Genomic DNA, 14424 nt, shown 5'->3' with positions numbered 1-14424 from the left:
TGTATGTTCATGTAAAATATATAAATGACTTCAAAAGACTCATTCTTAAATGCAAATAAATTTATCAAAGTCTTTTGATATAGTCATCGTGCACAATCATTTATTTTAATTTTTGTTTCTTGCTCATAGATGTTATTTTGATGGAAATAAATAGATTTATTTAGATACATCAAAACAAAAGTTTTAGGAATGTAATGAAGAAGTTTAAATTTGTTTTATTTTTTAACATCTCTCAAGTAAAAAGTTAGATTTAATTTCTTAACGTATTAATCAATAAAAGTTTGATTAATATTGTTTTTCGGTTTTTTTTGGGCTTGAACCGTTCTTGTTTAGAAAAAAAAGAAGTAAAAGTTGGATCGGTAATTGATATTAATAAATGATTGCATGATAAAAAGTATATATTTTGAAGCTAATTTTCTGAGTGTAATATGTTTACGGAAAAATACTCAAATCTCGAAAAGAAATAAAGTGGTAGGCTTATTCTAAAAGTTAATAATTTTATAGCAATAAGTAGCCTAAGGAAGAGAAAACAAAAGAAAACAGATACATTGGATTGGACAATAAGAAGAATTTAAAAAACTGAAAAAAGTAGTGCATTGAATGCATTTAAAGTTGAGTTATGTAACCTTGAATAATGAATTAAATCGATATTTTAAGAAGGTTTAATAATATTTCAGTGAATTTATTTACCATTAACCTCAGCCACCCTTTTGTAGGCATTTGTCTCTTCGCTGGTGGGGGACAGAGTGCCACCAACCCAGCTAACCAAAACCAAAAAGCCAGAGAGAGAGAGAGAGAGAGAGAAAGAGAGAAAGAGAGAGAGAGAGAGAGAGAGAGATATCATTGCTCACTGTGTTTATGCGCAAGGCACGGAGATCTAACTAACATGGGCTGAGTGAAACACAAAAACATCAACAACAAAAATAATGAAAATTATAAATACTAAGAAAATAAAAGGAGCTCAACTTGTTTATCGCCGCCACTCAATATTTTGATTTTTACTTTCATTTTTGGTGAGTAATGACATCATCTCTCAATCATAATTCTTTCAAACACTGATCTCTTCTCTTTTCAATTCAGTTTCTTTCGATTCTCTCTTTTTTGTGCTTAACACTCATCTTCAGTTTCCTTTTTTTTTTTAAAAAAAAATTTGAAGATTAATTATTTTGATTTGATTGTTCATGTAGTTTCAGTTATATACTTTTGATATCATTGATCATGATATTGTTTCACTTCATCATAATTCTTGTTTCAATTTCAGAACGGATTATTGATTTGTCATCTTCTTATGTACGAAAACTAAAAAGTGTTCTTGTTGATTCAGAAAATTATGATAATTTATTTTTCTGCTGTTTTAATTGAAATTGCCAAATTATGATAGTTTTTATTTTGTCATTTTCGGTTGTATTTGTTGGATGATCAGGTAGTTTGTACTCATTCCAGAATATCAAATATTTGTTCATTCAATTTTGGAATTTGAGAAAGAAAATCCGAGTTCAACCGATTAGGTATGTTTTTCTGTTGTGCTAGCTTTTTCAGATTAATTTGAGAAAAAAAAAGGCATGAACTTGATTTATCTGAAACTGAACATTTGCGATCCTTTCATTTTGTTTGTTCCAATGAATACACACACAAACAGAAAGGTGATGACTTGGTTGACTTTGTAGTCAAAAGCATATTCATGAAGGATTAATTAAGTTCCTACAACATCACAACACTAAAGTGGTGGTGTGAGTGTCCTTTGTTGGAGGGATGGCGACTTTGTCTCATGCAGATTCTAGGAGAATGTATTCTTGGTGGTGGGATAGCCATATAAGCCCTAAGAACTCAAAATGGCTCCAAGAAAATCTTACAGGTAATAACCCCTTAGTAGTTCTTTTTAACATATTATGACTTGAAACCTCATGGTTGGAGGTTGAGTTGCACCATTTGTTGTTTGTTCTTATCTACTATGAAACACTGACACATACATGGTAAATAAAATCAATTACCAGTAATAATTTAGGAAAATACAGCGCGTTAGTGTCCTGTCGGTGTCAAACACCGACACACACACCTATAAGGGAAATAAATGGAAATAATTGTTGGACATTAAACTTCAAAGTAAGTTAAATTGAGCGTAATTTACTTTTTTGCTGTGTTATTAATTACTGATAATGCTATGGCGCCTTAAAAGTTTTCGTGTGGAAGTGTGTTTTTCTGCAAAAAAGAGCTTTTAGAGTATTGGAATGAATCAATGGACAATAGAAGTATATTTCATCAATGTCTGACAATGATATAATCTGATTTAAGTCTATTTGTCTCCCTTAGGAATTTTCTGGCAGTTATAGTATGCACTCAAGTTGAGACTTTATAAAGCTGGGTAATATCGATTTTTATGGAAGCATTTTTTCAAAACTGCAAGTTTGTATTTACATTTATTTTTTAATTCATCTTTGTTATTTTTCTATCTTGTTCAAAATTCTTTTCCTTTTTTAACTATAGATGTTGAAGCATGAGGAGACGTGATTTATGTTGTTTTAGAAAATGTAACCAAATCTGCTTCGTTTATTACAACTTAAATAATATGTTTTATTCGTTTAGTTACCAAGAAAGATATGGCCGTATTTATTTTTTTGCTATCATCCATCATTTGAACTTATCACGATGATATCTTGGGTTGTGCAGATATGGATGTCAAGGTGAAGCAAATGATAAAGCTCATTGAAGAAGATGCAGATTCCTTTGCCAGGAGAGCAGAAATGTATTATAAAAAACGGCCAGAGCTTATGAAAATGGTCGAAGAGTTTTATAGGGCATACCGGGCATTGGCTGAAAGATATGATCATGCAACTGGAGTGATCCGCCATGCTCATAGGACCATGACCGAAGCATTTCCTAATCAAGTTCCGATGATGCTCACAGATGATTTACCTTCCACGGAGACCGAGCCACGTACTCCAGATACGCGCCACCCTTCACGTACATTTCGTAACTCAGATGAATCAGAAAAGGACATTAATGCTTTCAAAAGAAATGGAGCTGAAAGTGAAGAACATAATTCTGCTTTGAACAAGACAGGGTTGAAACAGCTCAATGATCTCTTCATCCCTCAAGAACATGCAAAGTTTGCGGAAGGGCATGCTAGAAGGGCGCTCAATTTTTTAGAGACGAAAGAGGAGAGTAGTGAGCTAAACAATGGAGGCCACGGCACTAAGGCTCAAGTCTTGTCCGAGTCTGAACGCATGATAAAAGCTGAGGCAGAAATTTCGGCCTTAAAGAAAGTCCTTGCCAAATTAGAAGAAGAAAAGGAAGCTGGTTTGCTTCAGTATCAGCAGAGTGTGGAGAAATTGTCTAATCTTGAATTAGAAGTATGTTCTGCACAAGAGAATTCTAAAAGACTTGATGAACGAGCAAGTAAAGCAGAAGCCAAAGTTCAAGAATTGAAAGAAGCGGTAATCAAATTACAGGCTGAAAGGGAAGCTAATCTTCTTCAGTACCAGGAATGCTTGGAGAAAATAACTAATCTAGAGAAAAATATTTCTTTTGCTCAGAAGGATGCAGGAGCATTTAATGAACGTGCTACTAGAGCTGAAACTGAAGTTGAGTCCTTGAAGCAGGACCTCACTCGAGTAGAAGCTGAAAAGGAAGCTGCCCTTGTTCAATACAAACAGTGCTTGGAGACATTATCAAAAATGGAGGAGAGATTAAAAGAAACTGAGGAGAACGCTAGAAGGATTAATGAGCAAGCTAATATAGCTGAAAATGAAATTGAGGCTTTGAGGTTGGAAGTTACTAAACTTAATGAAGAAAAGGACGACGCTGCTCTCCGATATCAGCAATGCTTGGAGATAATTTCCAGTTTGGAATATAAACTCTCTTGTGCTGAAGAGGAGGTGCGTAGGTTATATTCAAAGATAGACGATGAGGTTGAAAAGTTACGCGGTTCTGAAGAGAAGTGTCTTCTTTTGGAAGCGTCAAATCACGCTCTAGAGTCTGAATTACAGTCTTTGGCACAAAAGGTGGGATCTCAAAGTGAAGAACTTAATGAGAAGCAGAAAGAATTGGGTAGACTTTGGAGTTGCATACAAGAGGAGAGACTGCGATTTGTTGAAGCTGAAACTGCTTTCCAAACTCTTCAGCATTTGCATTCTCAATCTCAGGAAGAACTTAGAGCTATTGCTTCTGATCTTCATGGTAAAGTGGAAATACTGGGGAACGTGGAATCGCATAAGCAGGCTCTAGAGGATGAAGTGCACAGAGTCAATGAGGAAAACAAAATTCTAAATGAGCTCAAAATTTCATCATCTTTGTCTATAAAAACTTTGCAGGATGAGGTGTTGAATTTGAAGGAGACAATAGAGAAACTTGAACAGGAGGTTGAGTTGCGACTCAATGAAAGAAATGCTCTTCAGCAAGAAATTTATTGTCTTAAAGAGGAGCTTAATGATATGAATAAAAAACACCAAGCTATGATGGAGGAGGTCAGGTCAGCTGACTTAGATCCACAGTGCTTTGGCTCATCTGTGAAAAAATTGCAAGACGAGAACTCGAAGCTGAAGGAGACATGTGAGGCTGACAAAGATGAGAAAGCAGCTCTTTTGGTGAAATTGGAAACCATGGAGAAACTTTTGGAGAAAAATCATGTTTTGGAGAATTCCCTTTCAGACTTGAATTCCGAGTTGGATAGTGTCAGAGGAAAGGTAAATGTCTTGGAAGAAAGGTGCGAGTCTCTGATTGTGGAGAAATCAATTCTCGCTTCTGAGAAGGCCACCTTGTTTTCTCAATTACAAGCCGCAACTGAAAAGCTGGAGAAAATCTCAGAAAATAACAAGCTTTTGGAAAATTCACTATTTGATGTCAATGCTGAACTTGATGGATTAAGGGCAAAGTCCAATATCTTAGAAGAGACATGCCAGTTACTTGACCATGAGAAGTCTGGTATCTTTTCGGAGAAAGAAGTATTAGTTTCACAGTTGAACACCACTCACGAAATGCTGAAAGATCTTGAACAACAACACAATGATTTGGAACTAAAGCATTTGGAACTACAAGGAGAAAGGGAGTCTGCTCTTCAAAAGGTGGAAGAGCTGTTGGTTTCCCTATATTCCGTGAGGGAAGAACATAGCAGAGTTGTGAAATTGAATGAAGACGAAGTGACGAGCAAGGAATTACAAATTCATATTCTGCACGAGGACGCGAAGTGCCGTAAAGAAGAATATGAGGAGGAGCTGGATAAAGCTATAAATTCTCAAATCGAAATTTTCATCTTGCAGAGTTGCATCCACGATATGGAGAAAAAGAACTTTTCCCTTCTAGTTGAGTGTCGGAGACTTTCAGAGGCGTCCAAAATGTCTGACAGAATGATTTCTAAATTGGAAACTGAAAATATTCAAAAGCAGGTTGATGTGGATTCTTTGTCTGAGAAAATTAACATACTGAGGATTGGGCTGCTTCAGGTGTTGAAGACTCTTGACAATAACGGCATGCATTTCTTTGAAGATAGGCTTGACAAAGACCAGATTCTCTTGAACCATATACACGGAAAACTAGAGGAGAGACAAAAGTCTTTTGACTCAACTTTCAACGAAAGCCATGACATGGCCATTGAGAATTCAATTATGATTACATTTATTGACCAGTTGAAACAAAAGGTAGAAAATCTTGTGATAGAAAAAGGCATGCTTGATAATGAGTCCAGGATACAGTCTAAGCAGTTCATGGCATTGCAAATAGAGTTCCAAAAGGTATTGGAAAAGAATCAGGAGTTGAAGTTAACAATAAACAAAGGAGAAGAGAAAATGGAGGGAATGACAACTGAAATTGGGAATCTATGCAAAGAGCTATCAGACTTGGAAAAGAGTCGCAAAAACTTACAGGAAGAAAGTTGCACGATATCCGAAGAGAAGAAATCGTTGATGGGAAGATTTAAAGATCTCAGTCAGGAGAAGGGTAACTTGGAAGAAGAAATTTGTGTCCTGTTCCGTGAAACATTAGTTCAATCTAATATTTCAGTTGTTTACCAGAATATTATCTTTGAAAAACACCTGGAACTTAAACAGCTTGGTCAAGAACGTGATAACCTCTGTTTAGAAAATAATAACCTTGAGGAGAGATTGAAGATAATGGCACAAAAAATAGAAAATTCAGAAATGGAAAATTTTCATCTTAAAGAGTTATTTGTAAAGTCAAATGTTGAATTGAATTTAGTTGAATCTGTCAATGATCAATTGAGTAGTCAGATTATGAATGAAAGGGAAGCATTGTGTCATAAGGAAAATGAGCTTTTGGAAGCGGCCAAGATCTTCCATGCTTTACACACTGAGAAAACAGAATTACAAAGTACGGTGGAAGATCTGAAGATTAGATACAATGATGCAAGTGGGAAACTTGAAGAGAAAGCTAACCAAATTTTCCAATTGTCCTCCGACAAGGATCGTCAGAATGAAGAGCTTGAATGCCTTGGTGAAGCAAACCAGAAATTGGAGTCTGAAATGAAGTGCCTACACCAAGAACTTGAAGAAACTAAACTGAGGGAAACAAAGCTAAGTTATCAAGTTCATGAAGGAATAAATGAGATTGAACAATGGGAAACTCAGGCTGCAGAAATTTATACTGAACTGCAGATTTCTGCTGTCAATGGAACACTATTCGAAGGGAAGACCTGTGAGCTAGCTGATACATGTGAGCATCTTGAGCGCATAAACTGCTCGAAAGACGTGGAAAGTGAACAGATGAAAGAATTAGTTAGCAAGTTGGAAGGTGAAAATGGGAGACTGTGTGATCAATTAGCTGCTTATGTCCCAGCTATCTGTGCTTTGAATGATTCTGTAACATCTCTTGAGATGCAGACTCTTGGATATGCAAAACATCATGACTATGTAAAACCGGAGGTATTAACATATTTTTCCAGTACTTGGTTGTGACTTTGAAACTCGTGACTTAGTTAGAACCTTTATGCCAGGAATATGTGGTAACATAATCGGAAACTATTTTCCCCCATATTTTTTGTGTTTCAATGCTAGGGAACTTTGTAGTAATGTAGGCTGCTGCTTCCTTGTATGTTAATGACATGTCATTGGTCGATGATTTTGTGACAGAGCGGAATTACTTTCCTCCTTTTTCACCTTGCAGCCAACTATTATTTCCTTTTTTTGGATATAATTTGATTTTATTCGCCCTATGATCACCATTTCCAGGTTAAAAATTTAGTGAATTACCAAAACACTGAAAATGGTCAACAAATTGATGATCAGTCTACTACGGCACCAGATCCATTCCTTGATTTCCAACACCTACAGCGGAGGATCGATGAAATTTCAATGGCAGTTAAGAAGTTAAATGAAAGTTTCAAGCATGTTGCTCAAGTGGACGAAGCAAAGGAGAATGAACAGAAGATGTTGATGTCAAGGCCAGATAATCCTGTAACTGAGATTGAAGTACTTCCAAAAGACATCATGCTTGATCAAATATCTGAATGTTCGTCATATGGCATAAGCAGGAGGGGAACTCTTGAGGCTGATGATCATATGCTTGAGTTGTGGGAAACGGTTGATAAGGATGGTGCTATTAAGTTAGCGGCGGAACCAGCAGAAGATTATCCTAAAAAAGGAGCAGCTAAGAAACCCTACAATAAACATCCTTCAGGAGATTCCTTGGCAGAAAAGGAATTGAGTGTGGATAAGTTAGAGATCTCAAGAAGATTGACACGGCCGCGTGAAGAAGGCAACAAGAACAAGGTTTTGGAAAGACTTGATTCCGATGCGCAGAAGTTAACAAACCTTCAAATAACCATACAAGATTTGATGAATAAAGTGGAAACTACAGAGAAGAGCACAAAGGGAAAAGGTGTCGAGTATGATACAGTTAAAGGACAGCTTGAAGCTGCACAGGAGACTGTCACAAAGTTGTTTGATGCAAACCACAAGCTGGTGAAGAGTGCAGAAGAGGGTACGTTTTCTTCAGCCGGGAATGCTTCAGAAGTGCCAGATGAGAGTGGAAGTGTTAGCAGGAGGAGAGTTTCAGAACAGGCACAGAGAGTATCAGAAAAAATAGGACAACTTCAGTTGGAGGTGCAAAGGCTGCAGTTTCTTCTTTTGAAACTCAATGATAGAAAAGAAACCAAAGAGAAAACTCGTATGGCTGAACGAAGTACAAGAGTACTTTTGCGGGATTATCTCTACGGTGGGACAAGAACCAACCACCAAAATAAGAAGAAAAATACACCTTTTTGTGCATGTATAAGACCACCAACCAAGGGAGATTGATTTTGACCATAGTTTCAAGTTTTTGAGACATTAGCTTTCTTGTTTGTATATTTTCCTTTCTATAGATGCTTTTTAAGACCCTATAAATCATGTTTTGATCCTGCTGTACATGTTGTGCCTCATGTATTCGTAAGAAGAGGCTAGGATGAAACTTTGCCATTTCTTTTTCTTATCTTTTTGTTTATATTTGATTTTGAATAATGCCTTCCTTTATTTCTGGTTTAGTGCAGTGGGAGATGTATAAAGTCATTTTCTTGTGATTGGTTACCTGTATCATATTATAATTGATTGTACCTTCAATCCATAGTTTGATCAGAAGTGAAGACATTTGACTTGAATGCATTGGCATATTTAATGAGATATATTAGTATGATTTCTAACACGTTTTTTTTTTGTCTAACACTTCTCATTTATATATCACCAACTCTTCACTTTTCTGGGATCTAACACGGACACTTGGGGTTACTTTCAATGGTTTCCATTTTATCAAATATATGTTAGTGTCGTAGTTGTGTGTATGTCTACATCAATACTTCATAATTCCGCATCTAAGATTTTATTTATTTATTACTGGTAATTTATTGTCTGATATTTTTATATTTACTTTAAGATATGTATGTATTTAACAACGTTGAAGGTTTTTTTTAGGTCCTACCTTATGAAAAATAATCCGCTTTAATTTGCTCCAATTCCAAAACGTTTTCAAAGGGCATTTTCAATTTTAACATTTGAATACATTAACACAAGCATGTTGCATAATTACTCAACAACTTATATAGGAGATTTTTTCCAACTTAGGATGCAAGTTTAAAAACTTTAAGACTCATACATCTTTCATTTTCCTATGGCTCTAAATATTTAGTGGCATGATTCACAAACTCTCATGGCACATATTGGTATGTAATACATAAATGAGAAGAAAACAAGTAAGCTTATGAGCTCTTTAAACTATGCATTCATATATGGCTCAGACATTGTTCCATCCCTCTGATTCATCTCTTTTGGGATTTGTTTTGCATGCATGGAGCATAAAGTTACATGCTCTAACAGCCTCTTCAAGTGTCAGATAGATCCATTTTCCTCCTATATCCTTTTGGAAGTTGGATTTGTTTAGTTTCTTCATCACCTCACTTCCGGGATTGACCAAAACAAGCTGCACTCATAGGAATGAAAAGATTTCAAGGTTAACAGCAACAACAAAAATGCTACAAGTACAATAAATAGACTATAAGAAAGTTTTGGTTCATGATTAACAAATGACATGAGAGAAAGAATTACTTGCTGCTCTCTTCTTTCAGCAATTTTCTTAGTCTCTTCAAGCATACTTATTCCACTTGTATCAATATTCCCAACAGCTGCCAATAAAATTACACTGCAAGTTAGACTGGAAGAAATTCTACTAAACCATGTTTTAATTGAAAAGTTTAATCTTCATACACTATCAATATAAAAAAAAATTATACCGTAAACAAATCACAATCAATCATACATGTAAATTTTAAAATAATTATGACTAAAATCAAATGTTTTTTATGATATGATAGTTATGATTGATTGACATCGTAAATTTTGTCTACACTAACACCGTATACAAATTAAATCCTTAATTAGTTAAGATATCCCAAAGGGTCATTACTCACCACTCATATCTATTATAATATACTGCAAATTTGTCTCCCCTGTAGCTTTAATTCTATCTTCCTCTTCATCAATCCACCTTGTGATCCTATGAACAATAATAACAATTATCTCGTGTGTCACAATTATTCTAGGCCAAAAAGTTTACATGATAGAGAAAAAAATCCAAATTATAAAGTAGCTTACCTTTCTCTTAAATAGCTTGCATTGGCAAAGTAAATTGGTGCATCAATCTTTAGAATTAGTATTCCAGAAACACGGTTTGCATTTGGATAATGCTCAACATTTCTGTATATTTCAGAATTTGGAATCTTTCCTAAAACAAATGTCCTTGGTCTTGCAATAAATAGCAGTATCCTAAGAACAGATATTGCAACCTAAATATACATTAGGAAACACATATTAATTTCACAAACGTGTATATCAAACTTAGAAATGGGAGAACAAAGAGGTCATTGATACATACTGCTATGACTAAGCCAATTTCAACACTGCCAAAGACAACACCAATATATGCACTAATGCATACGAAAAAATCGAATTTGTCGACCTTCCACAGATGGATGGCTGCTTCATAATCTATAAGGCCAAGCATTGCAGATACAATTATAGCTGCTAGTACCACAAGAGGAGTGTAATAGAACAAAGGTGTCAAGAACAACAATGTCAACATGACTGCAATTGACATTACAATGTTGGATGCTGCAGTCTTGCATCCAGCATTATAGTTCACAGCCGAACGCGAAAATGGTCCTGAAAATATAATTATTTTTATACCACAAATGTCAGTAATTGATCATGTAGTAAAAGTAATATTGATTGTTCTTGTGGATGAAGTGGATTGTATATATATATATATTGCATTTGGTGATTATCTTTACCTGTAGTGAGGTAGCAAGAGGTGAAAGAACCAACTATGTTCATGGTTCCAATAGCTATCATCTCTTTGTTGCCATCAATATGGTAGTTTTTAAACATTGCAAAGCTTCTTCCAACAGCTATTCCTTCCTGAAAAATATCATTAATAATATTCAACACTCAAAGATCCTTTTGAAATCTACATTAACAAAATTAGCAGATCTAGGACTTTGCCTATTACATATATCATTTAATTGGAAAAAAGGCATTGCATATGCCATTTCATAGATTTAAAAATATACTCTTGATTTAAAAGGATGTGAGTAGCAGAAGTGCAACTCTTTCTATTATAATCTTGTAATAACAGCTATGGTATTGCCATATTGATGTACATGTTTGTCAGCTACCAAAAAATTTCCTATATGCACTTAACCTTAGCTTTAGAGTTGTATTGTTTTTACACACAAATTTTGACAAAAATTTAGATTGTTGACAAAATTCAAATAAATGGTTAATTATATTCAGTTTAATAGATGGTTGACAAATATGATAAGATATAGCAATTTATTAACCTTCCATTGAATATAAATAAATAAGATTTTGAACGTTGTTATCAACAATTTTTAAAAGTATATTTGAACAAAAATAATAATTAATTTTTTGTGTATTCAAATATGTAAAAATTATGTATATTCAAAAGCAATTTAGATGGTTAATGAATATATATATATATATGAATATTCAAAAATTATGGTTAATCATATTCAGTGGATGGTTAATAAGATCCGCCACCTTATTATATTCATTAATCATATACAAAAATAATTAATCAAATTTTGTATATTCATTAATTATATTCAGTAACTATCTAAATTACTGTGAAATTTTGTGTAAAAATATATTTGTGTAGCTTTAATATTCCACTTATTGGACTAGTGCTAACTAAGCCAAAATCTATTATTTCAGTGAGGGGACAATTTTTGTATTTAAAGACTTCTAACAAATGCTACAATATTCCATATGACTATAACCTCATCTAAACCTTGGCAAGGAACAAGCTTGCAACCAAGCATAAAAGAATATAGATATAAGATAGAGAGACAATGAATGATATATGCTCTAGGAGCATTGATGAAGGACATGTGATCTGGTGGGCATTTAAATAACTTTGTAGTACAATGTTGCTTTTCTTTTGTTGAAGGCACAATTTGGCTTGTATCTAAAAAATTGTCAAATGAAAGAGGACGCTATGATAACATTTAACAAAAAAACAAAAACTCCACTAATAATAAAGTTATTCCCTTGTGTAGTTTCCTTTTATAGTTGTTTGGTTAAGGATGTGACATTTTATTATGTTAAGTGAGTCATGTTATAGTGTTGCCGTGTAGCAAAGTTTATTATTAGGCAAATTGAGAGGTACTAATTACCGCAAGAGCTATGATGCCAGTGACAATTCCTGTTTTGATAGCCGTTGTCATATAAGGCGACACAAACACCAATTCTGTGAGTGATGCTGGATTTACTCCTTTCTTCAATTCTCCTATCTGAATTAATCAAATCAACGTGTGCCAGTTAGTTACACAATTACAATACACAAATCACTCGAAGAATAGTTTAAAAGTGTATGCAATTTTATAAAAAATGTGATTCATGTGCATGGTCCTACCGGATAAGAATAAAAATAGTGATTGAATGGATGGCATGGGTTGGACCCAATAGAAGTGAACAAACAGTGTTTGATTAAGTGCGCGCGTTGGGACAAAAGATACACTATGCAAATTCATTCATTTTTATTAGTAATTCGATTGCCTAAAAGATTGCATAGTACTGTATCTTTTGTCAAAAGATACAATCTAAATAATAATAATAATAGAGAAATTAATGCTCACCACTTGAACGCCGTGATTCTCAGCATGAGTGAAATAAACCAACAGACTTCCCAATATAACGGACATCAACGGCGTCATTGCTGACACCCAGAAGAACTTCGGTTGTTTTTTACTCTGCAATTTAATCAACGTAACAAACCAGCGTTACTGTTAATTCCTATTTTAATAAGTTAAATTAATCTAGTTAGGTAGTATACACGAAATAGTAATTTCATATTTTTTATTAACGTGAATTGCCGCTGAGTAAATTTGCTGACTTTGTTTATCTATATCTTAACAAGAGTAGCTAGGGTAGGCCTGATATTAATATTAATATTAATCTTAATCAAACCTCATTTTGAAATTCCATTTCCAGAAACATTCATTATGTGTAAAAGTCATAGCTCTTGGTGTGAAAAGAATGAGCATCTAAAATTAGCTAGAAATCTACGTCACGCATAAGTTAATAAGAAACAATATTAATTAATACATATAGTAGTAAAATATTAGTATAATTTACGCAAATGAATATGTGTTAGGTAGTACTTACGAAGTATCTTGTGACAAGGAGAAAGAAAATGAAGCAAATTCCTAACACAGCGCTTTCCCACCTCCAGTGATGAGTTTGGGTAAAAACAGAGCGCAAGACTGAAATGAGATCCGCAGCATGGGTGAAATGTTCAAGACCTAAAATCGATTTGAGCTGCTGAAGACAAACCACCGTGGCTGCTCCTCCCATGAATCCTACTATGGCTGCATGTGATAGGAAATCCACGATAAACCCTAACCTGCATCATGCACCCCCTCATGATATAATTTGAATATATAGAAGTTAATAGAAGATTGATTAGAGAATTGTTAATTACCTAAAGAGACCCAAGGAAGCCTGAAAAACGCCAGCAAAGAATGTGGCGGTGAAAGCAAGGTGGAGAAAAAGCTTTGGATTTTGGTTGGGATTAACTTCACTGCCCAACATGGAACCCATTAGAAGAGATCCAACTGCCACTGTCCCAACTGCTAAATCCCTTGAACTACCCATCATTGCATAAATCAACGGTGGTATAAAGCTCGAATCTGCACATTAATTAATTAAATATTTTACTGTTGAGTTTATAAAGTTAAATTTATTTAGAGAAGATCATTTATCAAGTAGTTAGTTACATAGTCCAAGAATTGGAGGAAGGTTGGCGAGTTTGGCATAACTAATGCCTTGAGGAATAGCTAAGCTAGCAATAGTGATTCCAGCTATGAGATCAGATTTCAAGAACTGAAAACTGTAGTTAGGTGCCCATTCAAATATTGGGAAGAAATATTGAAGAGCGAGGATAAACTTTTTTGAAGGTGGTTGATTCTTAAACCTCCTCAAAGGATCATCTGGAAAGAAAGTCTCTTTCAGTGAATATTTCATAGACTTCAAAAATGGCTGATCAGGTGGTACAGCTACTCGCTGCACACTCTCTTCAACCGAAGAACATGTGTACGCATAGTCTACGTTCCCCATCACAACACTATTTTATTTCTCTTTTTCTCAACGCTAACTCTTACTATATATCTCACTTTTTTTTTTATTATTCTCAACAAATGTTCACTAACAAGTCAAGAGGATGAGGAGCTCTTGAGACAATGATGAACTTCTCCTAACATGGCTTTATATAGTGCTTTTTATGTGCATTTCCACATTATTACTATTATTATTATTATTGATTGAATATACTAATATTAAACCATCAATCATTTCAAGTTGTCATTTTTATATTTATTTATTTATTTTTTTTATTTTATAATATCGATATTCACTATTTTTCAATAGGTGT

The 14424-nt window shown here is 34.4% G+C and overlaps 2 protein-coding genes across 3 annotated transcripts; one reads left to right on the top strand and one right to left on the bottom strand.

Annotated features, from left to right (window-relative positions):
- Positions 1-723: 723 nt before the first annotated feature.
- Positions 724-8508, top strand: LOC101497505 (protein NETWORKED 1D). 2 transcript variants are annotated; one of them, XM_073367238.1, is made up of 5 exons: positions 724-1013; positions 1428-1508; positions 1640-1855; positions 2668-6872; positions 7179-8508. In XM_073367238.1, the coding sequence occupies exons 3-5, from the start codon at positions 1753-1755 to the stop codon at positions 8244-8246; spliced, it is 5376 nt and encodes a 1791-aa protein (XP_073223339.1). In that variant the 5' UTR covers positions 724-1013; positions 1428-1508; positions 1640-1752; the 3' UTR covers positions 8247-8508. The 2 variants fall into 2 exon arrangements, with proteins under 2 accessions (XP_073223339.1, XP_004495177.1); XM_004495120.4 differs by having other exon boundaries at positions 1424-1508.
- A 489-nt stretch (positions 8509-8997) lies between these two features.
- Positions 8998-14235, bottom strand: LOC101497174 (sulfate transporter 3.1). Its single transcript, XM_004495119.4, has 11 exons — positions 13772-14235; positions 13477-13684; positions 13161-13398; positions 12632-12745; positions 12170-12286; positions 10766-10892; positions 10351-10637; positions 10071-10261; positions 9887-9972; positions 9525-9601; positions 8998-9399 (listed from the first exon to the last, which is right to left on the bottom strand). Exons 1-11 carry the CDS (start codon positions 14109-14111, stop codon positions 9214-9216), a joined length of 1971 nt encoding a protein of 656 aa, XP_004495176.1. The 5' UTR covers positions 14112-14235; the 3' UTR covers positions 8998-9213.
- Between the last annotated feature and the right edge of the window lie 189 nt (positions 14236-14424).

The sequence above is a fragment of the Cicer arietinum genome, chromosome 4 (assembly GCF_000331145.2).
Source record: "Cicer arietinum cultivar CDC Frontier isolate Library 1 chromosome 4, Cicar.CDCFrontier_v2.0, whole genome shotgun sequence".
NCBI classification, from domain to species: domain Eukaryota; kingdom Viridiplantae; phylum Streptophyta; class Magnoliopsida; order Fabales; family Fabaceae; genus Cicer; species Cicer arietinum.
Note: the sequence above shows the minus strand (reverse complement) of the source record. Positions and strands in the feature narration are given on the sequence as shown.

Excerpts from the sequence above, each read along its gene's own strand:
- LOC101497505 (XM_073367238.1), top strand. The coding sequence starts at position 1,753 with ATGGCGACTTTGTCTCATGCAGATTCTAGGAGAATGTATTCTTGGTGG. Across the intron at positions 1,856-2,667 it reads GCTCCAAGAAAATCTTACAG|ATATGGATGTCAAGGTGAAG; the intron begins GTAATAACCCCT and ends TGGGTTGTGCAG. Across the intron at positions 6,873-7,178 it reads ATGACTATGTAAAACCGGAG|GTTAAAAATTTAGTGAATTA; the intron begins GTATTAACATAT and ends CACCATTTCCAG.
- LOC101497174 (XM_004495119.4), bottom strand. The coding sequence starts at position 14,111 with ATGGGGAACGTAGACTATGCGTACACATGTTCTTCGGTTGAAGAGAGT. Across the intron at positions 13,685-13,771 it reads TCCTCCAATTCTTGGACTAT|ATTCGAGCTTTATACCACCG; the intron begins GTAACTAACTAC and ends ATTAATGTGCAG. Across the intron at positions 13,399-13,476 it reads GCTTCCTTGGGTCTCTTTAG|GTTAGGGTTTATCGTGGATT; the intron begins GTAATTAACAAT and ends TGCATGATGCAG.